We start from the raw sequence: 26,927 nt of genomic DNA on the forward strand, positions 1-26,927 counted from the left end.
ACCTCAGGAGGAAGAGGAGGCCAGAGTGGGGGGGAGCAGGCTGAAGGCAGGGTAAGTGGAGGCAGCCAGTGCATGAACTCAGCAAAGGCGAAGAAGCAGCCCTCGGAGGCCACCCCCTGTAGGACAGCTGTACCCACAGGGCTGACTGCAGCACGACTAGCTGATGGTGCAATGGTGAGGGTGCAGAAGGAGGAGAAAGCCAGGAGAGGTTGAGAGATCCTGGGGAGAAGAGGGTAGGAGGAGATCCCTGCCATAGGTAGCCACAGAGTATCCTCCTGTGTGGGTTCCTCACCCACAGAAACCGTTTGGCAGCCCGGTTTTCTTCCCCTTCCTTCTGCTGCAGTTTGGAAAGTCGGCGGATCTTTCCGCTGGCAGTGTCAAGACCAAACTTGGTCCCTTTCACTATCCAATAAAAACTTCACCCCATAGCTTTCATCCAAGGAGATGAAAGTGGCTTCTATAGACACAGAGTCAGCAGGTTCCAAGAAGAGTAGAGCAAAGTTTATGCTTGTCAGGCAGCCAGCTTTCAGGGAAGAGGGGGCCCTTGGCTTCAAATGAAGGACTGCTGGGGCGGGTTCCCTTGCACAGCCCTTCAAACCCAGGCTTCTCTGGATGAGGGCAGCCCCAGAGAGGGCTAGCAGGTCAGGCCTCAACCGAACCTTGGCCCTTCAGCAAGCAGCTGCCATTTGCCCGGAGGCCATTACATGTCCCTGGGACACGCCACTCTCAGGCTCAGCAGCCCCTGCCAGCAGGGAACCCTCCAGCTGGAGGACTCCTTTCTTACATAGTTGGAGACCCTTAGAGTTTTATGACTCATCACAGGCCAGTTAGGGACAGTGGCACCATTCTGGGCTTCCCTGGGGCCCTGCTATCCACCTTGGGAGCTGTTGAGAGACCAAGCAGAGAGATGGGGGGGAGGGCGGGACTCCACTTCTATCTCCTGAGATTTATGAGGTTAATAGGAAGTGATGATGGGCACTGCTGACTTTCCTTCCACTTCAAAGCTCAAGAGGCATACGCAAGTCTGGAGAAAGTGAAACCTGGATATACTAAACCTTGCTTCTCGTCAGGACAGCTGTGGCCAGAAGACATGGGTGAGCAGTTTGAGGGTGGGTAGGATGGTGCCTTTTGGAGCATGGATGTCTGGAAAAGAGGGTGTTTTTAAGAGAAAGCTGACCCTGGCTATGGATAGGAGCAAATGGGCCCAACAGCCCTGGGCGCCTTTACAAGTACAGAAATCCAAGTACAGAGATGAGCGTTTAGAAGCAGGGACATGTGCACACATATGCTTACACAAGCATGCATGCTCATGCACACAGAAACATATGCACAAGCCCACACGGGATAAACATTCTGGCGGGCACATGCTCACAAAAATACACACAGATGTGCACAAGTCCAGACACACAGGAATACCCACACTGGCACATATTCATCCACAAACACACAACACACACACAAGGAGGCAACACACAGGTATATAGACTGTGCACATGCCAGACCCACAAAGTCACATAAGCCCAGACACCCACAGTAGAGATGTGTGCACAGCCACAGCACATATCTACATATGAACAGGCTCCTACACACACACACACACACATACACACACACACAAACCTTGTAATGCAAACACTAGCCTCCCAGGCCATTTGAGAGCGTCTTGGCCAGCTGCCCTTGGTAGTTCATTCTGGGCTGCAACCCAGGCCCTCCCTCTGCCCCACCCTACTCACCCATTGGTTGTATAAATTCCTTCCCTTTGCCCCTTCCCAGCAAAGCCTGCCTCGGACAACGGCACAGCTTCTGTCTCTGCTCACTCCTGGCAGCCCAGTAAGGATCAAAGCATACCAGGAAGCAGCATGGGTAAGGAGGGGGCTTTCTGCCAACCAAGTGTCACCCACCTCTGGCCCACAGTACAGGAAGTGACAGAAAAGCTGGGTGGGGGAAGCTGGTGGGGTGTGTAGTGGACTCTGCTCTACTGGGCCCACCCCACCTCTATATCTCCCAGTTCAGCCAAAGTTTCCGGCGCTACAAGGAGAGGAGGGCAGAGGGACGGCTGGAATTTGTGGCCCTGGACCCCCACCTGACTCCCTAGCTGGGGCCTGGAGCCAGGGGACCTTCCTGCAGCTGGGAAAATCTGGTCGGGGTCAGGGAATACATAGGGAGAACCTTTTGTCCCTGGCTGTCACCATAGGTGAAAGGCCATCCTGATTCTAGCCCTGGGCCAGCTTTTTACTCCAGGAAGTAGGAAACCCAAGCCTTTGGGGCCAGATCACTCACCCTCTAGCCACCCCAGGCACTCTGAAAGGGAAATTGGAGCCCATACACTCTCACTGGGGCCCTATTCACTGCCTCCCACTCTCCCAGAAGCCCCTCTATTCCCCATCTTCAGACTCCTGGATGTCGGCCTGAGGAGTTTGGGTCTGCTTGGGAGTATTGAGGTCCTTGTCCCCCTGGATCTGGGTTTTTCCTAGACTAGCAGAATGCCTAGCAGCCAGCTTGACACTGGAAAACCCAGCGAGCTTCCCCTGGGTTCATCTCAAACCCAAAGATTTTCAGAGATCTTGATTGAGATGCTTAAGACAAGCCAGGAGATGGGGGGGGGTGCCCCCAGTAAGAACACTGATGCTCCTGGGGCCTGGAGGTTACATGGGGCCTGATTGACTCCACGAAGTGCTGGGGTGATGTGCAGAGGGGAAGATGCCACAGCCAGCAACACCTCCCTCACCTCTCCATCTCTGTCCAGCTTTGTGGGCCTTGTGTCTCTGTCTTGAGGTCTTGGGGTTTTGAATCTCCTTCTGCTTTGTGTCCAGCAAACTCCTTCCTCTCCCCCTTGCCTCCTATGCCAAGCCCCTGCACAGTCTTCTCAATTCCTTTGGGCTGGATTTCTCATCAACCGCATCCACCCCAGCTCTCTCTCTGGCCACCAACCACTGCCTGGGATTTTTGTCCCGCTTCTGGCACAATCTACCCATATTTATACCGCGTTTCTCCTTTACAAAAGTACTTCTGAATATATCAGCTTATTTGACTTTCCTAGCCACCTGGAAAAGAAGGTAAGATATTATTACCCCCTTTTAGCCAAAGAGGGGAGAAAGTCAAGAGAGCAGATACCAGATCTGGAGCTTGAAACCAATGAAAACGCTGTTGCCTCCTCCTGGCCTCCTGGCCATGTTGGCTGCCTTGAGAGGGGACCTGTTTCCTGGCTGAGGGCCTGAGCCCAGGCACCAGGGAAGGCTCCACTCCGACTGCTCCTGCCTCCCCACTGGGGGTCCCTGTGCTGTCAGGGCAGGGCCAGACTGGCTGTGGGCCAGCGCAGGGAGGCAGCACCCGTCCTGTGATCTCCACTCTGGGATTTCTGACAGCTCCTTCCTCCAGGTCAGATCCCAACCCTGAGGCCTGATGCCTGGTCCTGATCCCTCACCCTCCTTCTCCGCAGCTGACTTTGGGCCAGTTGGTTCTGTGGCTGCTCTTGCCAGGCTTGACCGATAAGTAGGGCCCCGCCTGCTGGCTCTGTGGGTAGCCTCTGAGGCTCCAGAGTTGGACCAAACACAGATAAAGGAAGTGGGGCTCATGCGAGAAGGGGTGGCGGTTAGAAACCCGATCTAAGGATATCCAGGTGGTGACAGCCCTGAGGCCCCAACCTTCAGCCTCCTATCCCTTACCAGACCTTCAGCTCAGCAATCCAGGTTCTGGCCAGCAGCCCAAGGTCAGAATCCAAGGGAAGAAAAACAAGAAGTGTCCCAGGCCTTGTGGCGATATCTTCTGCGGTGGCCAAGCAGGTAGTGCCCTCACAAGCTGCGGTGCAGTGGGCTCACTGGCTCCCGCCAGGCAAGCACGGAGCTGCAGTCTTGATCGCACCTGCCCGTGGACTCCTCCCAGGAGCCCACTGTGAGATTCCTGTCATCTTCCTCTTATGGATGGTGTGGAAGTTGAGGCTGGGAGGCTAGATAACTTGCCCCAGCTCCCCTGACTACTCAGGAGCCTCGGGGGCTGGGATGCGCATGGATATCATACCCATTGTGCCCCACAGAGCCTGGCCTGCTCCCCCTCCTCCAGCCTCCCCTGGGTCCTGCCTGCGGGCCTGTCCATCTTCAGATCACACCGGAGAGCTCTTCCAAACACCTGCACACACTCAGCAGAGCTTTGAGGGGCAGGGGATTGGTGGCAGCGGTGGGGCAGGAGCTGACACCAGACGTGGCCCGGCCTGTCACCTCAGCCAGTGGTGCAGGGTGTGTGTCGTGTGGGTGTGTGTCCTGGTGTGTGGGGAAGGAGCCCACGCCCTCTGGAGAGTGGTCTGGCCGAGTGCCCCATTGTTTCCGCAGCTACACAATGTGGGAAGTGTGGACCTGGCTACCCCAGCCCTCTGGAGGCCATGAAAGGTCAGTGTGCAAGTGTGAGAGCCCATGATGCCCCCAGAAAGGAATTCCACGAGCTCACAGGGGTGGGAGAGCTGAGACCCCGGCCTCAGGCACACCCAGGGCCACCTGTCAGCCCTCTCTACCCTGCCCTCCCCACTAACTGCTTTCTACCCTCTAGGGCCCAGGGAGGAGATCGTCTACCTGCCCTGTATTTACGGAAACACTGGCATTGAGGCCCCAGATTATCTGGCCACCGTGGACATTGATCCCAAGTCTCCCCAGTATTGCCAGGTGAGGCGGAGCTCGGGCACTGGAGCACCCTGAGACCCGTCCTCTAGCCCTGGCCCCAGCGAGTCCCTTCCCCAGCTCCAGCCTTCTTCCCCCTCTTTGGGTGGGATCGTACAGGGTGTTCATGGCATAAGGGTACCAGCGGTCCAGGACAGTGATGAATCCCAGCCCATGCTGTACCGCCAGGCCCACGCGGGTCCCGGGCTCAGGAAGGCCCCCCTCCGCTGCCCCCCTCCACTCCCAGGTCATCCACCGGCTGCCCATGCCTAACCTGCGGGATGAGCTGCACCACTCAGGATGGAACGCCTGTAGCAGCTGCTTCGGAGACAGCACCAAGTCCCGCACCAAGCTGATGCTGCCCTGTCTCATGTCCTCCCGCATCTATGTGGTGGACGTGGGCTCTGATCCCCGTGCCCCGAAGCTACACAAGGCATGTTCCCTGTCTCTGTTGCTCAGGGACCCTGGGGGCGGGCAATGCAGGGGTGGGAGTAGTTTTTTGGTTGTGGGATTTTTTTTGCCGTTGTTTTGTTTTGTTTTGTTTTGTATTGTTTTTTGCCTCCCTTAGGCAGGAGCCTCTGATCCTTTCTCTCAACATGTCGTTGAGTACCATCTTTGTGCCAGGCACTCACTGCTGGCTGCTGGTGATACAGAGATGACGCTGGCAATGGCCCAGGCTGGGAGAAGCTTCTGGTCTCATTGGGCTGTGAGACAGGGGGAGAGAAGTCAGTGCTTTCTGCCTGGAGAGTTAGTCTCTCAGACTCTCCCTTGCTGCTCTTAGAAGCTATCAGACTGAATCTCTGCCATATTCCCACTGGGAAAATTGTGTCCGTGTCTTGAATGAAAAGAAAGTGGGGTCAGCAGAAGTAAGGGAATGGAGGAGTCATGGGTGGGTCCCCCCAGCCCAGTAAAATCCCAATGCCATTCCTTATCCCTCTCCAGGTCATTGAGGCTGAGGACATCCATGCCAAGTGTGGCCTGGGCTATGTCCACACCAGCCACTGCCTGGCTAGTGGGGAGGTGATGATCAGCACCCTAGGAGACTCCAAGGGCAATGGCAAAGGTACGTGCTGGCATTGTAGGCGCATCTGTGGGGGGAACAGATCCCAAGCTAGGGGAGGGATAGAATGACCTTCCAGGGAGAACCAGAGGGCTGGGTCTCATTCAAAACTTAAATCATAGCCAAGTAACTTCAGTTGTTTCAATTATTTCTATGAAGATGAAACTTGACGGATGAATTCACTTCAAAGTTATAGTCAGAACAGTATGCTGTGGAGCATGTGAGCACAGACATGGCCCCAGAAAATGCAGAAATTTAATATCAGCCTTTATGAATTCATGAGCAAGTCTCACAGTCCTTAGGATCCTTAATCTTCACATTTGCTCTCTCATTGATGGTATGATCAGAACAGACACTTATAAAATGTCTACCACGTGCCAGATACAGCCTATGGAGAGCTGCTACTACTATCTCTGTTCTACAGATGAGAAAGCGGAGCACATACTGGATAAATAACTTACCCAAATTCATACAGCTAATGAGTTGTAGAGGTGGAACTCAGACCCAGAAATCTAGATCTAGAATCTATGTCCTAGTCACTACACTGGGCTGCTTTTCTCCCGACCTTACCTGTGTGATCAGAGCTCCCTCCTCCCCCCACCAAGGCTTGGAGTGCAACATCAGCTCCTTTTTCTCAGAGATGGGAGGACACTTCTAGATTTAGTGGCACTTAGGAGTAGGTATCTAGTTGTATTTGCAAAGAATTGTCAAGGCATCATAGCATACTAAGCAAGGGAAAATATGTTGGGCATTCATGTTGAGTAAGAAGTAAATATAATTTCTCTGCTCTAAAAAAATAAAAAATAAAAAAACAATGTAGTGAGCAGAATGGAGCCTAGACTCTGGGAGGAATCCACAGAGAATGGAGCAAGAGAAGCACAGGGTCCCAGACTCTTGCCTCAAGGGGACAGAAAATTTCCCCTGGTGTAGGACAGGAATAACATTGATGGGAAGAGGGGCACCAGAGTGAGTCCTCCCCTCCCACCCAGAGGACTGGGTGGGGCCCTTTGGACACCTGAATTGAAGGAGCTGGCAAACCCAGCGGGAGAAAGGGGCACCAGGCAATAGACTTGGAACCTCTTGGACATACCTGGGGGTTAGGACTGGAGGAGGGTAGCATTTCTACTGCCTCCACCTGCCACTTTACCTCCTTCCCTGCTCAGGGGGTTTCGTGCTGCTGGATGGAGAGACGTTCGAGGTGAAGGGGACATGGGAACAGCCTGGGGGAGCTGCACCTATGGGCTATGACTTCTGGTACCAGCCTCGACACAATGTCATGATCAGCACTGAATGGGCGGCTCCCAATGTCTTCAGAGATGGCTTCAACCCCGCTGACGTAGAGGCAGGTGAGAATCCCCTCAACAGAGGATGCCTGGGTGGCTCAGTGGTTGGGCACCTGCCTTCGGCCCAGGGCATGATCCTGGGGTCCCGGGATTGGGTCCCACATTGGGCTCCCTGCATGGAGCCTGCTTCTGCCTCTGCCTGTGTCTCTACCTCTCTCTGTGTGTCTTTCATGAATAAATAAATAAAATCTTGGGGATCCCTGGGTGGCGCAGCGGTTTGGCGCCTGCCTTTGGCCCAGGGCGTGATCCTGGAGACCCGGGATCGAATCCCACATCGGGCTCCCGGTGCATGGAGCCTGCTTCTCCCTCTGCCTGTGTCTCTGCCTCTCTCTGTGTGTGTCTCTCATGAATAAATAAATAAAATATTAAAAAAGAAAGAAAGAAAACCTATCTCCAGGCCTTTTAACTTCCCTCCTGTGAACCCAACTCCTGCGATGATGGTGTAAGATTGTGCTGAGTACTCTGACCTGCTCAAGTGTCTTTCTAATGCCTCCAACCCGTTTTTCAACCTTCTGCCCTGTGCTGTGCCCTGGCTTTTGCCCACGGCCCCCTGCCCTGATCCTGAGCCCATCCTTTGCACCCACCCCCCATCCATCCCAGGGCTGTATGGAAGCCACTTACATGTGTGGGACTGGCAGCGCCATGAGATCATACAGACCCTGACTCTGCAGGACGGGCTCATCCCCCTGGAGATCCGCTTCCTGCACAACCCAGATGCGGCCCAGGGCTTTGTGGGCTGTGCCCTCAGCTCTACCATCCAGCGCTTCTACAAGAATCAGGTGACATGTGTCTTCTGGCCCTCTCCTCCCAGCAGCCCTATCCTGTACCTCTGCTAGGCTTCCAGAGCCATGAAGTACTCCTCTCTCTAGGGATGACCCAGACCTCTCTTCCTGGCTCCCCTAGCCCAACTTCTCCAGGAACAAGAAGCAAGGCCCCTTGCTCTCTCATCTCTCTAAACCTCAATTCCCATTTACGCATTCAAAAATATTTGTGAACTTCCACATCAGGCAATGTGCTAGGTGCTGGGAATGCAGTAGTGAAGCAAACATTATCCCTACCCTAAGGGGCTTGCATAGGAGCTAGACCTTAGAGGCAAGGAGGCCCCGCATCTATTGTCTCCCTGTAGACAGTAGGCTCTGGAGAGACCCAGGTCCAACCCCAACCCTCCACCTCCCAATACAGGGAGGTACTTGGTCAGTGGAGAAGGTGATCCAGGTGCCTCCCAAGAAAGTGAAGGGCTGGATGCTGCCCGAAATGCCAGGTGAGTGCCCTCTGGAGGGTGGGAATCAGAAGGTTGATTCCTAGCCTGTGGTATAAGAGCCCTGAAAGCCTCTGAACCACATCACCACCCCAGGCCTGATCACGGACATCCTGCTGTCTCTGGATGACCGGTTCCTCTACTTCAGTAACTGGCTGCATGGGGACCTGCGGCAGTATGACATCTCTGACCCGCAGCGGCCCCGCCTCACAGGACAGGTGCAGTGTTAACAGCATGAGAGAAGTCTGGGGATGGGACAGATGGCATGAACTGGCTGGGGGATGATAAGGGAGGTGTGGGAATAGCAGAAATGGAGGCTGAGGGATGGTGCAGACCAGGACTGTGAGGCTATACATGGGGAACGTGAGGCAGGAGGGAGGAGGGAACGTGCTCTTCCTACAACATCCTCACCTTCCACCACTATCCTCCTTTATGCTCTGTATCTCCCTACCTAGCTATTCCTTGGGGGCAGCATTGTTAAGGGAGGGCCCGTGCAAGTGTTGGAGGACCAGGAGCTAAAATCCCAGCCAGAGCCCCTGGTGGTCAAGGTAAGGACCTACCCACCCCACCCCACAATGCACTCCTTGCAGCCCCCAGCCTGGCTCATGGGTCCCTCAGGTCCATGCTGGAGAATTATGGGGTGGGGGCATACTCCATGATCCCCCTCCCAGGACCCACGTATTACCACACATAACCTGGTTTTCCCAAGGGGAAAAAGGTACCTGGAGGCCCTCAGATGATCCAGCTTAGCCTAGACGGGAAGCGTCTGTACGTCACCACATCATTGTACAGTGCCTGGGACAAGCAGTTTTACCCTGACCTCATCAGGTGAGAAGCAGACAGCCTGGACTTCCCTCTCTAGCTCTCCTCTCCCAGAAAATTCTGGCTTTTTTTTTTTAAAGTAAACTCTGGCTTTCTGAAGACTCCTCGGGTACCCCACCTGCCTCCACCCAATAGGTGCTGCTTCTTCCTTAGGACCTACCATGTATCACACACTCTTGGGGGAAAGATGATAGCCACCTCTGACCTCTCTCTTTTCCCCTCCCTGTTTCCACCAGGGAAGGCTCCGTGATGCTGCAGATTGATGTAGACACAGTAAAGGGAGGCCTGAAGTTGAACCCCAACTTCCTGGTGGACTTTGGGAAGGAGCCCCTAGGCCCAGCCCTGGCCCATGAGCTCCGCTACCCTGGGGGTGACTGCAGTTCTGACATTTGGCTCTGAAGTCCACCCCTGGTAGCCACTCACATCTGAGCCCACACTTCCACAGAGACTTGGCTTCACTCTGCTCCCTCTCAGCCCCCAACCCATGTCAGATTGTCCCACCAAAGCCAAACTGAGGCTGTTGGAATGTATTGAGTAGTGTCTTCATTTACAGACCACTGTTGTGTGCTGCTCATTGGCTGTTTTTACATGAGCTTTTGGAAATTACTTTACCAAGAAATAAATTAGTGAACCTATTCCTCAGATCATCTTATCTTTGGAGGCACAGGGTCTGTGACTCCCCTTCAGCTGACCCTTTGTACCTTGCATGGGAAAGTCCTGATATTCCCAGGGGATTACTAGTTCCTACCAGTGATGACAACACGATGCCAAGGGTGCCCAAATCTCACTTTTATTGCCAGACAGAATGTGAAGATTTTGGAGGTGGTTGTCACAAGAAGACCTGGGAAGAGAGAGTGTCAATTGGTATCCCTGAACTTTATTATTTTTTAAATCCATGCTTTCTTTAATGAATGTAAAATCTCACCAACCACCCCCAGGAGAATGTAGTGTGCCCCCTCACACACAAAGGACACCCCAAACCCCTAGTAGTGCAATCTGCTGGCAAGAGTACTGGGAGAACACAAAGTTGTCGGGAGTTAGGTGTATCACCTCCCATCTGGACAGGAACATGACCAGGCAAGGAGGGCTGGGAACATAAAGGTGAACCAAACAGACCGGGCTTGACACTCTTGTCTCCTCATACCTGGGTGGTGCTTTAGGACCTTGCCCAAAGCAGAGATGTCTACTTTTGCTGCACTAGGTCTTTAATTCTTTATAAAAGGAATGAGATGGAAGTTTCCAGAACCTAAGAGAAAATAGCTAGGCAGTAGTTCTATTGACTCCTTTACTCCTTACCCAAAACAACACCAAGCAACAGTCAGGTATCAACCTACAATTTCTTCTGCCTTCCATAAAGGTGTCTTGTTTTAATTAATTAATTAATTAACTAATGTAAAAAAAATAAAAAAATTAATTAACTAATGTCAATTAATTAATTTTTAAAAGGTGTCTTGTTTTAAACATTGGAGCAGTCTAGGACTCCCAAGATGGCCAGAGCACCCCAAGAATGTAACATGTCTTTTTCCTTTGTGGTCTTTAAATATGCTCCTTGAAAGATCTACCTCAACTTAGTCCTCCTACCTTGCCTGCCATCTGGGCCAGTTATCATAGCCTTTGGAAAGCCTTCTTCACTCACTCCCTGGGGTAGGTGCCTCCAGCACTTAACCTCAGCATGAACGTATGTTACATTATGTTGAAACTCCCTGCCTTGCATCTTAGCACATACTATGATTTAATGAATAAAGGTATAAAGGAGGTGCATGGGATACGTTAGTTACAAGGAGCCTTGGGATTTAGTGGGTCTTACCAGATGTTTCTCTCCTAGATTTCTTCCCTGTCCTTTTCAATAACCAAACTACTTCAGAAACAAAAAGGATCGTATAGTTCTACATCATTCCTAAATATTTCTAAAAGCTTAAAATTCCATTCAACAAAATGAACCTCAAACACTTACCATGCCAGAAACCATGGAAACTATGAAGCTTTTAGAAATTATGTCTAAAGGACATGGGACATATCTGACAAAAGACTTATATCTAGATTACATGAAAAACTTTCAAAATTCAACAGTAAAAAAACAAAAATTCCTATTTGAAAATGGGCAAAACACATGAACAGACATTTCACCAAGGAGGATATAAAGACAGAAGTAAGCACATGAAAAGATAACCAACATCATTAGCTATTAGGGAAATACAAATTAAAACCATGTGATACCACTATACATGTATCAGGATGGCTAAAATAAAAAAAATAGTGATAATACAAAATGCTGGCAAATGTGGAAAAACTGGATCATTCATACTTTACTGGTGGAAATTAAAAATGGTATAGCCACTCTGGAAAATACTTTGGCAATTCCTTATAAAGATCAAGCATCAGGGGGAAGCTAAGATAGTGGCATAGTAGGAAGAACCTAGGCTTGCCTTGTCCCTTGAACACAGCTAAATAACTATCAAATCATTCTGAATATCCAAGAAATGGACTGGAGGGCTGATAGAAAAAAACTGCACAGCTAGAGGGACAGAAGAGGCCACATGGAGAAAGAAGTAGCAGAGTCATTTGAAAAGACGAAATAGGAAAAAAAAAAAGAAAGAAAGAAAGAAAAAGAAAATACAAAATAGGGACACCTGTGTGGCCCAGCGGTTGAACGTCTGCCTTTGGTTCAGGGCATGATCCTGGGTCTGGGGACGGAGTCCTGCATCGGGCTCCCTGTGAGGAATCCACTTCTCCCTCTATATCTCTGCCTCTCTCTCTGTGTCTCTCATGAATAAATAAATAAAATCTTAAAAAAAAAAAAAAGACCAAACATGTACTTATATGACCCAGCAATTAACTTTCGGGCATCTATCCCAGAAAATTGAAAATGTTTGTTCCTACAAAATCCTGTATATAGTTGTTCATAGCAGCTTTACTCATAATAGCCAAAAACTGGAAACCATCCAAATGTCTTTCAGTGGATTAATGGTTAAACTGATATAGCAGTAAAAAGGAATGAACTACTGGTATACACAACTATCTGGATGGATCTTAAGGGAATTATGCTGAGTGAAAAAGGCCAATCTCAGAAGGTTATACATAGTATGATTCAATTTATATAACATTCATGAAATAACAAAAGTGTAGATTTGGAGGGGCACCTGGATAGCTCGCCTTTCTCTAAAATAAGTTAAAAAAATTTTTTTAAAGTAAGGAATTAGAGAACAGATTAGTGGTTGCCAGGGGTTAAGAATGGGACTGGGGGGTGGCTATAAAAGAGTACACAGAGAATCCTTGTGGTGGTGAAATTGTCGTGTATCTTGACTGTCAGGATGGTTACACAAATCTGCAATATGATAAAATTGCATAGAACTAGATATACATACACACACATATGGAAATTAGTGTATATAAAACTGGTGAAACCTGAGTAAGTTTGGTGAGTTGTATCAATGTCAGTTGGCTTCTTGGTTATGATGTTGTACTATGGTTATGCAAGGTGCACCATCAGGGCAAACTGAGTGAAAGGCAAATGAGATGTCTCTGTATTATTATTATTATTTTTTGCAATGATGTGTGAATCTACAATTATCTCAAAAGAAAAAATAACACGTAAGTCAACTTGAAGGAGTTTCCACTGGCCAAAGACAGAAAAATTTGAGTTTCCAAAAGAACAATAATTGAAATAGATTAAAATACACCGACTATGATAAAACCCAGAAGTTCACGACGTCACACATAGAGAACCCTAATTGGTCATGTTTGAAAGATGCTAGAAAACCATCTTGTTATTCTGAAAACTGGAGAACAAAGAGAAAGAACCAAGTATATATTTTGCTTTTCCTCAGGGACTTGCCTTGGGATAACCAAATAGTTGATGAGGAAAAGTTCTTTGTAGAGTTTCAGCTAATACATTTAGAAGGAATGATAGGATTTGAATAACACCAATTTGTAACCTTTAGTGACAATGATCATCAGTGGCTGCTAAAACCATTAAAGGAAACACTAAAATGAAATTTTATAATGGTTAGAGCTGATCAACAAAATCTGAACTCACTAATCAATCTGCGTCACAAAAAGAGACCAGGCATCATGTACCATCTATGAAGTATTCTTGCCAAAAAATCAAAATAAATCTGACCAAGTCTCTAGGTCTCACAATCAGTTTACAGGGAACATAGGAGACAGAAAAACAAGTTTTAAAACTTTTTAAACAGGGATCCCTGGGTGGCGCAGCGGTTTGGCGCCTGCCTTTGGCCCAGGGCGCGATCCTGGAGACCCGGGATCGAATCCCACATCGGGCTCCCGGTGCGTGGAGCCTGCTTCTCCCTCTGCCTGTGTCTCTGCCTCTCTCTCTCTCTCTCTGTAACTATCATAAATAAATAAAAATTAAAAAAAATAAAATAAAAAATAAAACTTTTTAAACAACATTACAAAGATACAATCATAAAAATGAAGAATGTGGGAAACTATATAGCAAATGACCTGTTTCCTCAATGAATAAATTGAGAGAGCGTATAGATTAGAAAGATTTAAGAAACACACCAACCAAAACTAAATGCAATGCAGTATGTGGACCTTGATACTGATTTGAACATAACAGAAAAGACATTTTTTGAGAAAGTTGGAGAAATTTGGACAATACCTGTTTGATGATAATAAGAAATTATGTTTTGCTTTTTAGGTATGATAATGGCATTGGGACTGTGTTTAAAATAGTTTTTTTTTTTTAGCCATACTGAAGTATTCACATGAATACTAAATTATTTACAGATGTGCTGATATACTGAGTGTCTCCATTAAAATGACCTAGAGTGGGTGAGTTGGAGAGTAGAGGAGATCAGATAAAAGAAGATTGACCAGATGTTGTTTATAATTCTTAAAACAGGATGATAGATATATGTATGTGGGAAATTATGTTCTTCCCTTTCCTTTTGTATGTTTGAAAATTTTTCATAATAAAAACTTAAAAAAAAAAAACTATTCACCTGTATCCTGGTCCTGGCTTCGTTTCACTATTTCTGACCCTACATCTGAAATAGACACTCCAAAAGGAAGAGTCTCTCCTGTCACAGATGACATAGACACCAGCAATATGTGACCCAATCTTCCCTAATCTCTGCTGTCCCTACCCTGACAGGAACCATCTCTGTTGTAGTCACAAAGATTCCACCCCATGCTCCAGCACCAAAGTAGAGGACCATGAATAGCAAAACTGAACTTACCATGTAAAAGTCTAATATATCATCTAGGGGCTCCTGCCAGCACCATGGTCAGCTCCACAGGTTGTTTTTTTGACACCATCTGGAAAATTCTACAGAGTTTGCTGAGCTCAGGGACATCCCCAGAAAAACTGTAGCCCAAGTCCATCATGACATAGGATGTGACAGAGTATTGGAAGGTGTCCACCCTTGGAGATTCCTGGGTGGCGCAGCTGTTTAGCGCCTGCCTTTGGCCCAGGGCGCGATCCTGGAGACCCGGGATCAAGTCCCACATCAGGTTCCCTGCATGGAGCCTGCTTCTCCCTCTGCCTGTATCTCTGCCTCTCTCTTTCTCTGTGTCTCTCATGAATAAATAAATAAAATCTTTAAAAAGAAAAAAAAAAAGAAGCATAAAAAAAAAAAAAAAGGAAGGTGTCCATCCATCATTGGTCCTTTTAGCATGGTTAGCCCTCTCACCCACCGCAATTGGGTAAGTCTTTAAGGACAACCTCAGGTAACTGCATTTATGTCAGGGATTATTGAGGACCATTCTCCTCCTTGCACTTTCCATGCATTTGATTGCCTGGATCCATGTTCTAAATGCCTGCTTCTGGCCATTCTCTGGCACACTATCAGGAGTCCCTTTCCTGACTTACTGATTTTGAGGCCTAGCAAACTCTCTGCTCTAAACACTACTTGACTTAGAGGAATATGTACTACATTATGTTAAGTAAACAAAGGAAGTTGCAGAATTACATATATAAGAGAATAGTATAATCCCCATTTTTAAAAAGAAATTGAACAAAAACTTCTAGTTATGTGGACTTGTGTTTCTAAGAACATGGAAAATGGGCATGGAGGATACTGACCAGAACATGTTACTCTAGAGGGGTAAGGATTTTTTATGAAACTTATAAGCTGTTTCTAAAACTAACCTGGAAATGTAAATGCATAGTGTTTCAATTATCTATTGCTGTGTAGCAAACCACCCCAAAACTTAGTGGCTTAAAGCAATGGCAACACGACTTTTGTTCACAAATCTGTAATTTGGACAGGGCTCTATGGGAACTGTGTTCAGTGTCAGCTGGAGCAGCTTCAAGACTAGAGGTTTAAATCATCCAATGGGTCACTCACTCACATGCTTGGTGATTGATGCTGGTTGTCACCTGGGACCTTGGCTGGGGCTATGACCTACACATGACCTTTCCAAGTGGCTGCGTGGCCTCCTCACAACATGGTGGCTAGGTTTCCAGGGTAAGTGTCCCAAGAGAGAACACAGAGGGAAACTGTATCGCCTATTCTAATCTAAACTTGGAAGTCATACAGCACCACTTCCACGGCATTCCATTCACTGAGATAGTTACAAAGACTTTCTTGGGTTCGAGACTGAACAGGAAATAGATTCTATCTCTTGATGAGGAAGTGGCAAGGTTCTAGAATAGTCTATGAAGCCAGAAATACTGTTGTGGCCACAATTGGAAAATACAATCTTTCATATGTAGAAACTAATAATGGATAATGTTCAACATTCTGTTTGATAGAATATTAAAGCATTCTATATAATTATATTAATTTTTTTGACACACTCTTTTTTTTTTAATTTTTATTTATTTATGATAGTCACACACACACACACACACACAGAGAGAGAGAGAGAGAGAGGCAGAGACACAGGCAGAGGGAGAAGCAGGCTCCATGCACCGGGAGCCTGACATGGGATTCAATCCCGGGTCTCCAGGATCGCGCCCTGGGTCAAAGGCAGGCACCAAACCGCTGCGCCACCCAGGGATCCCTATAATTATATTAATTAAAACAGTGTGTTATGGGGACCTCTGGGTGGCTCAGCAGTTGAACGCCTGCCTTCAGCTCAGGGTGTGATCCTGGAGTTCCAGGATCGAGTCCTACATCGGGCTTCCTGCATGAAACCTGGTGCCTGTGTCTCTGACTCTCTCTCTCTCTCTGTCAAGAATAAATAAATAAAATCTTTAAAACAAAACAAACAAAAAAAAACAGTGTGTCATGGGTGACAAATAGATAAATAGAATCAACAGAAGAGGAGAAGGTCCAGGAACAGACCCAACTATAAAAGGGAACTTAGCATATGATAAAGGTATGAAAGGAAACAACTATAATAAGGAAATGAGGGCAGCCCCGCTGGCTCAGCGATTTAGCGCTGCCTTCTGCCTGGGTGGTGATCCTGGGGATCCAGGATCGAGTCCCGTGTCGGTTTTGGCACGGAGCCTGCTTCTTCCTCTGCCTGTGTCTCTGACTCTCTCTCAATCTGTGTCTCTCATGAATAAATAAATAAAATCTTAAAAAAAGAAAATGAAGGGCATTTGGCTGGCTCAGTGGAGCATGTGACTCTTGATCTCCAGGTTGTGAGTTTGAGCCCTACGTTGAGTGTAGAGATTACTTAAAAATATATTTCAAAAAAAAAAAAAAAAGAAAGAAAGAAAGAAAATGGGATGCCTGGGCGGCTCAGCAGTTGAGCATCTGCCTTTGGCTCAGGGCGTGATCCCAGAGTTCCGGGATCAAGTCCCACATTGGGCTCCCTGCAGGGAGCCTGCTTCTCCCTCTGCCTGTGTCTCTGCCTCTCTCTGGGTCTCTCATGAATAAATAAATAATATCTTAAAAAGAAAAAAATGAAAATAAAAAAATAAGAAAATGATACTTATTTTGAAAAGACTGGCCATCCATTTGGAAAACAAACAAATTAAATTAGATCCTATGGAAGACATGATTGATTGGCTGAACAACCTTTCCTAAAACTCTTTTCCCCTCACCAAAGGTAACTTATATCTTTAATTTTATGGTAATAATTCTATTATTTTATCTTTACCACATATGTATTTATTCATAAACAACATATTGTTCAGTTTTGCCTGCCATTAAATGTTTGTAAATTGCATTGCACTGTATGTTTTATTCTGTTTATAGTTCTTTCACTGTTTCTTTTCTTTTAGATTTCTATTTATTTATTCATGAGAGACAGAGAGAGAGAGGCAGAGACACAGGCAGAGGGAGAAGCAGGCTCCCTGCAGGGAGCCCGATGCGGGACTCAGGACCCCAGGATCACGCCCTGAGCTAAAGGCAGACGTTCAACCACTGAGCCACCCAGGTGTCCCTCTTTCACTGTTCATCTATGTAGATACATGTAGCTGTGGCTCATTGTTCCCACTGCCCTATGACATTCCATCATATAAATATACCACAACTTATCACTTTACTGATGATGGACATTGGGGTTTCCAGTTTTTGCTAATGCAAACAGTGAGACTATAAACCCTACTGCCTCTGTCTTTAGGGAATGCCTGTAGGATTGTTGAATCATAGGATATTCACATATTCAACATTATCAAGTAATTCCAAATTCTTTTCCAAAATGCTTATAGCAAATTGCATCCCTGCCAGTAGTGGGTAAGGGCTCCTGTTGGCTCACAACCCTGTCAGCTCTCAGCATTGCCAGACTTTGTAATTGTTGCCAATTTAGCGGGTATGAAACGGTATCTTATTGTGGTTTTAATTTGCATTTTCTTGATTACTATAGAGAGAGAACAACTTTTCATATGTTTATGCTCCGGTTCTGCTTCTTTTATGAAATTCCCGTTGATTTTCTCTGCCCATTTTTCTGTTTGGGTGTTTATCTTTTCATCGTAGAAGGCCTTTATAAATTCCAGATAATAATCCTTGCCAGTTATGTGTCTTGAAAATACCTTCTCCCAATTTGTGGCTTGATTTTACATTCTTTGCATAGCAGTTTTTAAAATAAATTTAGGTTTTTAATATTAATTATCTAAATTTATCAGCATTGCCTTTTATGGTTTGCTTTCTCGTGTTTAAGAAATTGACTCCCAATATCACGCATTGTGCAATTAGTATCTAGAGCATATTCTGAATCCAGATAGCCTAGTTTCATATCTTGGCTCCCTCGATTACTGTATAACATTGGGCAAATTATTAACCTCTCAATGCTTTAGTCTTCTTATTTGTAAAATAGGGATAATCACAGTACCTATCTGATAGAGTTTCTATGAGATAAAGTGGCAACATATGTGAGGCCCTTAGAGAAATCCTCAGCACATATTAAGCTCTATATAAATACTTGCTATTGTTGTGGTGATGCTTATCAGATTATTTTTACTATTACTTCTCAGAGCAAGGTACATTTTACCTTACTCAGCATTGTATCCCCAGCTCCTAACACAATGCCTGGCATAAATGAATACCTGCCTGTTTTTCCTATCTTAACCCCTTCCCCCCATGCAACCTCATCTTCAACAGCGCTGTCAAAATAATCTCCCTTACAAAGCTATGATACTTTTTCTCCCTTTACCAAAGTTTCCATTTATTCCCTGCCACCTGCAAATTCCTAATTTACCCCATCTCATTCTCTAATCAAAGTGCCCTAAATCCCCCTTCTTACCAAATAATGGTGTTCGGGGGTATCTCTCCATCAGTCTATACCCATATTTGTATAATGAGTATCTACAAGTATATATACATACAGTCTAGGGCAGTGTCCAAGAGATGGGCTGCAAAGGCAGACTGCCTGTCTTTGGATACTGATCCAGCACTTACTACATATGTAACTGTGGACAAGTCCCTTCACTCCTCCAAATCTCAGTTTCTTTGCCTGTAAAATGGAGACAATAAGTACCTACTTCAAAGAGCTACCATGAGCCTTAAATGAGATGTTTAGCACTTGGGATGGTGCATAGCACACAGTAAACACTATGAATTTTTGAATTTTTGCTGTTATTAGAAAACCTTCTTGCCAGTATATCCTTATTCTCACCCAAACTCTGCAATTCCCTGGGTTCTCCCAGTACTCACAGAAGCCAGTAGTACCTTAATGGAAGACTATAAAGGGCAAAAGTGATGAGATTAGGCAGCATTGCTGTCCTCTTTACAAAAGTACACTGATGGGGCACCTGAGTGGCTCAGTGGTTGAGCATCTGCCTTTGGCTCAGGGTGTGATGACAGGGTCCCAAAGTCCTGGGATGGAGTCCCACCCACATCAGGCTTCCCACAGGGAGCCTGCTTCTCCCTCTGCCTATGTCTCTGGCCTCTCTTTCTATGTCTCTCATGAATAAATAAAATCTTTTTTAAAAAACTACACTGATAACGAGACTAGAGAATATATTAGAAGTCATGACTGCAAATATAGTTTTAGGTATAACATATCTGTTGTGCAAAACAAAATACAACCATTCAAAAGACTGTTAACTTGCAGGCCCTGACCTCTGAAATTACATGCAAAACTTGGTCTGCATGTGCATTTTTCATGGCAGAAGCTCATTGCTTTCATTTGATTCATGACCTAAAAAAATCCTTAACGAAAAGAGTTAAGAACCCATGACCTATTCATTGCTATTCTGAGAGTTCCTGTAGGCATCCAGCACCCCCTGGGGGTGTCAGTCAAAATTCCAATGTTCGCTGGGTGCAGAACTATAGGGATGCAGATACATTAGCAACTGTTTGTAAGAAAATAAAGTACCCGCGGGAAACCCAGGGACGTTTAGCATTTTAAGTGAATGTGGTACAGCTGCGGAGGTTTTGAGGCCTCCATCAGAGAGAACCGTTGAGCCTGTGTTTGCATATTTGTTGTGCGCGCTTGTACGCTGTGTTGAAGGTGGGGTCAGGAGTGGGGTGTTCGACTTGTTTTTCACCTAAAGGAGGCTATGTGAGCTTACAGCGAACCTCCATCACACTACCCGTCGTTTTCTAGCTTTCTTATCATCCATTGATTCTTTTCTTCCAGTAGCTCTGACGACCGAGGGTAAAACTGAAACCCGGAAAGAGAAGGCAAAGGAAAAGCAGGCTAGCTCCGAAGGGAGCCCAGCGCCCGGCCTTTGGTCCTGCGGTCCCTTTAAGAGAAGAACCTCTTGGGACCGGCAGTCGCAACCGACCCCAGTTTTAACCGAAACCTAACCCGGACTTCCCCCTCTTCACTCAAATGAGACCAACTTTGGATTTTCCCTCCCCTATTGACCAATCAGAATCTGTTACCAGGCAGACTTTAGGTGCCGCCGGGGCGAGCCCGGCGCCTTCTGTCTCCGGGTGGCAGCAACGACCAATGAGAGAGCAGGTCGCCGGAGTATCTGGGCAGATCGGGACCGCTCCAGCCATTCAGAAAAAAGAAAATAAAGTAGCGCTCTAGCCCGCTGGGCCAGGACCGTGGGGCTGGGCTCGAGTGAAGGTGGCTACGAGGTAGTTTCTCTTTCTCCCTTACCTTGATTGTTGCTTGTGTTGGGAGGCGACGGATCGGGGGGTGGGGGGGCAGAGGGAGGTACTGTGAGTTGGGAGGAGAGCAGGAGGAGATTTTGGCTATATTTCCAACAGCTCCTTCACCCGTGTGCACGTGCCCCGAATGTGGGACCCCGTTCCCCCAACCGGGCTTCCTCCGCCCAGCCCGGGAGTTCGCCGCCCTGTACCCCCGCCCCTCGGCGACGCGGGATTGAAGCAGGGGGAAGGGAGGAGGTGGGGTGCCCTGGGGATGGGAGGTTAGGGAGATGACGTAGGGCCCCGGCCCGGCGGCGTGGGGAGGGGGACCACGGGGGAGCCGTGGCCACATTCAGTGATGGGCACCTGGGCCCGGGTTTTTCCAAGGCTGCAAGGGCAGAATATATTCGTATCCTTTCTGACCGCCCCCCAGGAGAATTCAGGCGTGAGGACTAGCTTAGAGAAACGGAGAACTTTGTGTTGTGGTGGTTATTGTTTTTGTTTTCTTTCCGGGGAGGAGGGCAGTACTGGGTCAGAGGCAGAAATGGACATTTTCAACATCCATTCCCAGTCCCCCTATCTCTTCCTTTACAGTTTTCCACATTTAGAAGCCGGCAGAAAGGTGGGACAGACAGAATGGAGATGGCAGAGATCTCTTTGGGTAGATGTGGGCCTGGAGAAGTAATGGGGTAATTTCTAATTTTTGGAGAAGGCAAGCGGTGAGAAAAAGACCCCTGAGGAAATTCAGAGGCTTTCTCTCTGTTTCTGTTTGTTTCTGGGTAGGGAAATAAGGTGTGCCCCCCGGGGCCAGGGGAAGGGAGGTTAACTCTTCCTGCCTGGTCTCCTCTTGACTCTAGCCCTCATGCGGGGATGGCAGAAGATGAACCCAATGCCAAGAGCCCGAAGACTGGGGGAAGGGCCCCCTCAGGTAGTGCTGAGGCGGGAGAACCCACCACCCTTCTTCAGAGGCTCCGAGGTACCATTTCGTAAGTACTCATCACCACCTCCGAATCTTGCTCCGGAGCTGTAGCACTTCACTTCCTTTGTGGATGAACTGCCTCTCCCTGAGCAAGTGCCTCTGAGCACCAGGAGGGAGGTTCTTTATCTCATAGCAGTTGTTGCCTGATCACCCCCCCCTCACACCCCCCCCCCCCCCCGCGTTCTGCATCTCATCCCTCTTACTTTTCCTAACAATAAGACACCAGAGAAAATCTTGTGTGTGACCTCCAGCTTTCTCCTCTTCTCCACAGCAAGGCCGTGCAGAACAAAGTCGAGGGAATCCTGGTAAGTATTTTCCAAAGGAGGGCAATAGAGAGGTGGAATTGGTGGAGAGTGAGGATGATGAAGTTAGGCATAACTGACATGTTTATGTGGGAGACGCAGTGTTGTCTTTCCTGTCAGAACATAAGTGGCTTTGCAACTTGTTGCCAGTTTGACCTTGAGCACCTTACCTTATCTCTCTGTGACCTGTTGTGTAGATGCCCAATGAGAATAATATCAAAGCCGATCCTCTCCACTCCCCCTCTCACTGTGGTAGCTCACAAGGGCGTTCCTCAGAGCACAGCGAACACCCAGCCCCAAATCACTTCTGAGGTCCTTTTTCAGTCTGTCTCTAAGGCAGCCAGACTCTTGGCGAAGGATCAGAAAATCCTACCTTGTGTACTTCTTGGCCTTATTTTTTTCTCCTGCCTCTGTTCTCCCTACCTCAGCAAGACATACAGAAATTCTCAGACAACGACAAGCTGTATCTCTATCTTCAGCTCCCCTCAGGGCCCAGTACTGGAGACAAAAGGTAAGTTTGGTGCTAGAGTTTAAGATCTCAGAGGTTCTGGTTCTTAAAGGAAGGCTCACTGGGATGGGGCTGGGTGAATAGGAATACTCATAACAGCGGTCCTTGGTGAGAAGAATGGTCCCTGTCCTGCCCTGGTTTGCCAGGAAAAGGTGGATTCTGGGTGAAGTGATTTGGTCCAGCACTGCTGAAGTGGTAGCCTGGATAGAACCACAACTATTCCAATCTTGGTAAGGCTTGTCCCTTTTACTTCTATTGCAGCTCAGAGCCAAGTACACTCAGCAATGAGGAGTACATGTATGCCTATAGATGGATCCGCAACCACCTAGAAGAGCATACTGACACCTGTTTGCCAAAGCAAAGTGTTTATGATGCCTATCGGTGGGTGAATTGGGGCGTGGGTGGGTTGGTGGCCATAGGACTACGCCCTCGCCCCTGGAGAGCTCCCTGCATTGATAGAGCCTGACTGCTTAAAGGGTTTCCCAAACCTAATGCTAGGGACCCTCCGAATCTAACCATGACCTCCTTCTCTGAGTGTCTTCCCACTCTGCCCTCCCCCACTCACTCAGGAAGTACTGTGAGAGCCTCGCCTGTTGCCGCCCACTCAGCACAGCCAACTTTGGCAAAATCATCAGAGAGATCTTCCCTGATATCAAGGCCCGAAGGCTTGGTGGCCGGGGCCAGTCCAAGTATCCTTGAGTGGAGAGGTTGTGGTGGGAGGGCCCGGGGAGGAAAACTTAGGGTGTGGAGGGCCAGGAGTGGAAACAGCCTAATCTTCCCATGGGGCTTGGAGATCCCCACTGTTGGCTGCTCTTTAACTTACCTCAGATATTGCTACAGTGGGATACGAAGGAAGACCTTGGTATCTATGCCACCCTTGCCTGGACTTGACCTGAAGGGTTCTGACAGTGTAAGTTACAACCAACCCTCCAATTGCATTCTTTTCTCCAAGGTTGAGGGCTGACACAGCCAAGGTCATTTCTGCACGTAGCTTCTAGGTATATAGGATATGCCCTTCTACCTTCCCTGTGGCTTAAGCAGAGGATGAAGAGAATTTGTGGGTTTCTGGGATGAGTTACTCCCATCTCCAGTCTGGTCTTGCCACAGTTGACATTCGTGTCTGAAAGGGGCCAAGGGTCCTTTAGTTTGGAGTGTGATTGGGCATGTCCTTCCCCACCGCAGCCAGAAATGGGCCCAGAAGTAACCCCAGCACCTCGGGATGAGCTGGTGGAGGCTGCCTGTGCTCTGACCTGTGACTGGGCAGAACGAATCCTGAAACGGTCCTTCAGTTCCATCGTTGAGGTCGCCCGCTTCCTGCTGCAGCAGCATCTCATCTCTGCCCGATCTGCACATGCCCATGTGCTCAAGGCGATGGGGCTTGCTGGTGGGTGGACCCTCTCTTGTTCCCAAGCAGCTGTCAGCCACTCTCCATGTCATAGGCCCTCCCACCTACTAGGATAGAGACACCTTACATTTGTCTTCTAGTCCTAGTGACCCTTGTAGGACATAAGAACATGCCTTACAACTGACTTCTTCCTCCTTCTCAGAGTCACCTCCCTTGTCCATTGTTTCCTCCTCACCTTTGCCTTACTGCATTTTCTGGCACCTCTGCAGAAGACGACGAACATGCCCCTCGGGAGCGGTCATCTAAATCCAAGAATGGTGTAGAGAGCCTAGAAGGTGGAGCCCAGAAGAAACCAGAGAGACCAGCCCAGGTAAGGAAGTTGTTGCCCAGACCTTGCTGCCCTGGGCTGGGGGCTTAGTATCCCTTTTCCCATATTTTCTCACCCTCCCGCGTCTGTATTTGCTCCGATGTCCAGTCTTCCCACTTATTATGTCCTCTTTTTACCTTTTAGCCTCTTAAGGAGATGGAACCCCGGGCTGGGGCTGGCCCCGCTGCACGCAGTGAGCGGAAGAAGAGTGTAGTGGAGAGCCCAGCCCCAGCAGCCAATAACCCACAGGTTAATGCCCTGGTGGCCCGGCTGCCTCTGCTCCTTCCTCGGGCCCCTCGCTCACTTATCTCGCCAATTCGAGTCTCTCCACCCATCCTGGCCCCCAAGCTTTCTTCGGGCCCTCTGAAAGTGGCTACACTGCCTCTGCCCAGTAGGGCTGGGGGACCCCAGGCAGCTATGCCCTTCATTAACATGATCTTACCGACTGTTCCTGCTTTGCCTGGACCTGGATCTGGACCCGGACCCGGGCCTGGGCAAGCCCTGCCTGGGGTGCTCGCTCAGCCGCGGGTCACAGAGAACAGGGAATTAGGCATAGGTGGTGACCCGGGACCCCATGACAAGGGTGTCAAGAGGACAGCTGAAGTACCTGTGTGTGAGGCCATTGGGAAGGATCCACTGGCTAAAGCAGCAAAGCAGGATATAGAGGATACAGGAAGCGATGCCAAAAGGAAACGGGGGCGCCCTCGAAAAAAATTAGGTGGAAGTAGGGAAAGGAACTCTCCCCCTGACAAATCAGCAGCTGCCATGGACTCTGCCCCATCCTCACGGTTACCGCGGGAGACATGGGCCTCTGGAGGGGGGAGCAGCTCAGCTGGACGGTCAGGGAGGCCAGGGCCACTGGGACAGGCTGAGAAGGGGATGGTGCTTGTCCAGGGTCAGGAGGATGGCACTGTGTCCAAAGGGGGAAGGGGCCCCAGTGCCCAACATGCCAAAGAAGCAGAAGATAAAATGCCTGTGGTCACCTCAAAAGTGAGTGTCATCAAGGGCAGTAGAAGCCAGGAGTCTCTTCACTTGGTAAAGGAAGAGGTAGATACTGCAGCACAGGGTAATAAAGACTTAAAGGGGTATGTGCTTCCAAGTTCCTTATTCCACGTAGGGAAAGACCCCAAAGCAGCTCCCCCGTGATAAGTATGTGCGGAAGAGTGTTTATACTCATGTTAGCTCTACCTGCCTAGCAGGGGCCCTTCTCTGCACTTGCTTCTTGTTTGGCTCTTCTTTTCCTAAGGAATTCATTCTCATGTACAGACAGCTGATGCACCCTGTTTTCCTACACAGTATCTGGCTCCTGCCTCTGACCTTTCCAGCTCAGTAACCTTGGCTTTAGAGTCATTGACAAATCTGTTGCCACTGTCTAACCTGGACCTCTATGCTATCCTGTGGGAAGATTAGGAATGGAGTAAGTATGATGAATGTATAGGCTAGGATTCTGTTGGTTTTAAGTCGTTAAAAGAAAAAAAAAAAAAAGCACCTAACTCAGACTGGCTTAAAGACTTACTGGCTCACATACTGGAAAGTCCAGAGGTAGTACTGGCTCCAGGAAAAGCTGATGCAGTAGCTCAGTGTGTCTCTAAAACCTGATTGATTTTCCCCCTTGCTACCTTCTGTAGAATCATCTTAAATCTGGGCCACCTAGTGGCTGCCAGAACTCCTGGAATTATACATTTTCTCCTTTACAATCAACCAGAAAGGGAGGGCGGAGGGGCGTCTTTATGCCAGGAATCCTAGCATGCCTTAAGATTAACTCTGATTAGGCCAGCCTGGGTCACATGCCGACCCCTAACCAGAAGGATGATGTATGCTAATTTGCTCATTTGCATCAGGGAAAGGCTGGGATCAGCCTCCTTAGAATCATAGGTCTCCAAATAGGAACTGATTTGGGCAGTTCCTGGGGAGGTTGCTGACACCTGGCCAACACTAGGAAGTATATGTGGTTTTGGCTGGCTAGGTTGGGATCAGCTACACCTGTTTCCTTTTTCTCTCACCATCTTGCATTTTTCCTTACTGCAGCTGTAACCTCTTTCCTCTTGTAGGCTCAGAAGGAACGAGAGGGAAGTCACTCTCCTTTAGGGACTATCTCTTTAGTCTCATTTAGATGACAATCCCTACATTTCAGAGATGGGGAGCCTTCCCTTTCCTGTTTCTGAATGGTCGTTTTCTCATTCTGCCTCCCTGTCCCTGACCCTACTGCCACTTTGAGCAAGTGGAGTGGAAGATTTACTTCCTAGTCATTTTATTAAATCCATTCTGTATCCACCAGGTGTCAGTCTCTTGTCATACACTTTTCAGGCTTTAGCCAGGATTGTGGGGTTTAGTTTAGGTGTATGGCAGGAGGTAGCTCTGCACATCAGCGAGCACCAGTAAGAAGGGAATCCAGATGTTATCCTTTGGAAAAGGAGTAAACCAACCAGTATTTACTGAGGACCTACTTTGTCTTCTGCATAAGAGTAGCTTCTGTCAGGGAATCTTGGTTCTGCCAAGGAAACAGATTTTCTTTCAGGGAGACTTCATTTGTTTCCACCACAGCAGATTTTTAAAAATTATATGTAATATTTGGTATCTATAAAGAATATATTTAACATGAATAAATTATGAAACATAATGTTAAATGAATACCTTTGACCTATCACCCAAACTTATACATTAAAACCTTAGAAATACCATTGAGTTTCTTGTGTTTCTGCCCATTCCTCTCCTACTGCCTCTCCCCTGGAGGTAACCACTGTCCTTAATTTTGTGTTTATCACCTGACACACACACACAAATATATGTGTGTATATATTTAACCATATATGTATAATATCTTTGAAAATTATTGTTCAATTGTTTTAGCTTTACAAAAATTTTATGCTCTAATAGTCCCCTGCAGTTTACCTT

General features: G+C 47.9%; 2 protein-coding genes and 1 long non-coding RNA gene across 12 annotated transcripts; 2 read left to right on the forward strand and 1 right to left on the reverse strand.

The window, feature by feature from the left end:
- The first annotated feature begins 1,075 nt into the window (after nucleotides 1-1,075).
- Nucleotides 1,076-9,764, forward strand: SELENBP1 (selenium binding protein 1). The gene is made up of 13 exons (XM_072769159.1): nucleotides 1,076-1,094; nucleotides 1,774-1,863; nucleotides 4,326-4,382; nucleotides 4,540-4,652; nucleotides 4,894-5,079; nucleotides 5,589-5,709; nucleotides 6,870-7,052; nucleotides 7,650-7,828; nucleotides 8,232-8,310; nucleotides 8,404-8,525; nucleotides 8,763-8,855; nucleotides 9,017-9,135; nucleotides 9,366-9,764. Exons 1-13 carry the CDS (start codon nucleotides 1,091-1,093, stop codon nucleotides 9,526-9,528), a joined length of 1,509 nt encoding a protein of 502 aa, XP_072625260.1. The 5' UTR covers nucleotides 1,076-1,090; the 3' UTR covers nucleotides 9,529-9,764.
- Nucleotides 9,765-20,369: 10,605 nt separating this feature from the next.
- On the forward strand, nucleotides 20,370-26,713 carry RFX5 (regulatory factor X5). 10 transcript variants are annotated; one of them, XM_072769182.1, is made up of 12 exons: nucleotides 20,844-20,976; nucleotides 21,126-21,220; nucleotides 21,389-21,517; nucleotides 21,782-21,815; nucleotides 22,241-22,323; nucleotides 22,582-22,701; nucleotides 22,890-23,009; nucleotides 23,149-23,230; nucleotides 23,503-23,704; nucleotides 23,935-24,035; nucleotides 24,177-24,281; nucleotides 25,329-26,713. In XM_072769182.1, exons 1-12 carry the CDS (start codon nucleotides 20,890-20,892, stop codon nucleotides 25,440-25,442), a joined length of 1,272 nt encoding a protein of 423 aa, XP_072625283.1. In that variant the 5' UTR covers nucleotides 20,844-20,889; the 3' UTR covers nucleotides 25,443-26,713. The 10 variants fall into 10 exon arrangements, with proteins under 10 accessions (XP_072625278.1, XP_072625280.1, XP_072625275.1 ...); XM_072769179.1 differs by lacking the exon at nucleotides 20,844-20,976 and adding an exon at nucleotides 20,380-20,519 and having other exon boundaries at nucleotides 21,126-21,250; nucleotides 24,177-26,713; XM_072769174.1 differs by lacking the exon at nucleotides 20,844-20,976 and adding an exon at nucleotides 20,380-20,519 and having other exon boundaries at nucleotides 24,177-26,713.
- On the reverse strand, nucleotides 22,548-25,511 carry LOC140600924 (uncharacterized). The gene is made up of 2 exons (XR_012004032.1): nucleotides 23,901-25,511; nucleotides 22,548-23,772 (listed from the first exon to the last, which is right to left on the reverse strand). It is a non-coding gene; the product is annotated as an uncharacterized lncRNA (long non-coding RNA).
- Nucleotides 26,714-26,927: the final 214 nt, after the last annotated feature.

This window comes from Canis lupus, chromosome 12 (assembly GCF_048164855.1).
Source record: "Canis lupus baileyi chromosome 12, mCanLup2.hap1, whole genome shotgun sequence".
NCBI classification, from domain to species: domain Eukaryota; kingdom Metazoa; phylum Chordata; class Mammalia; order Carnivora; family Canidae; genus Canis; species Canis lupus.

Bases quoted from the DNA above. Each gene is read 5' to 3' on its own strand.
- SELENBP1 (XM_072769159.1), top strand. The intron at 5,080-5,588 runs GCATGTTCCCTG...ATCCCTCTCCAG, and splicing joins GTGCCCCGAAGCTACACAAG to GTCATTGAGGCTGAGGACAT. The intron at 8,856-9,016 runs GTAAGGACCTAC...GGTTTTCCCAAG, and splicing joins CAGAGCCCCTGGTGGTCAAG to GGGAAAAAGGTACCTGGAGG.
- RFX5 (XM_072769172.1), top strand. From the start codon at position 20,890: ATGGGCACCTGGGCCCGGGTTTTTCCAAGGCTGCAAGGGCAGAATATA. The intron at 21,221-21,388 runs GTAATTTCTAAT...TCTTGACTCTAG, and splicing joins GGGCCTGGAGAAGTAATGGG to CCCTCATGCGGGGATGGCAG. The intron at 22,702-22,889 runs GTGGGTGAATTG...CCACTCACTCAG, and splicing joins AGTGTTTATGATGCCTATCG to GAAGTACTGTGAGAGCCTCG.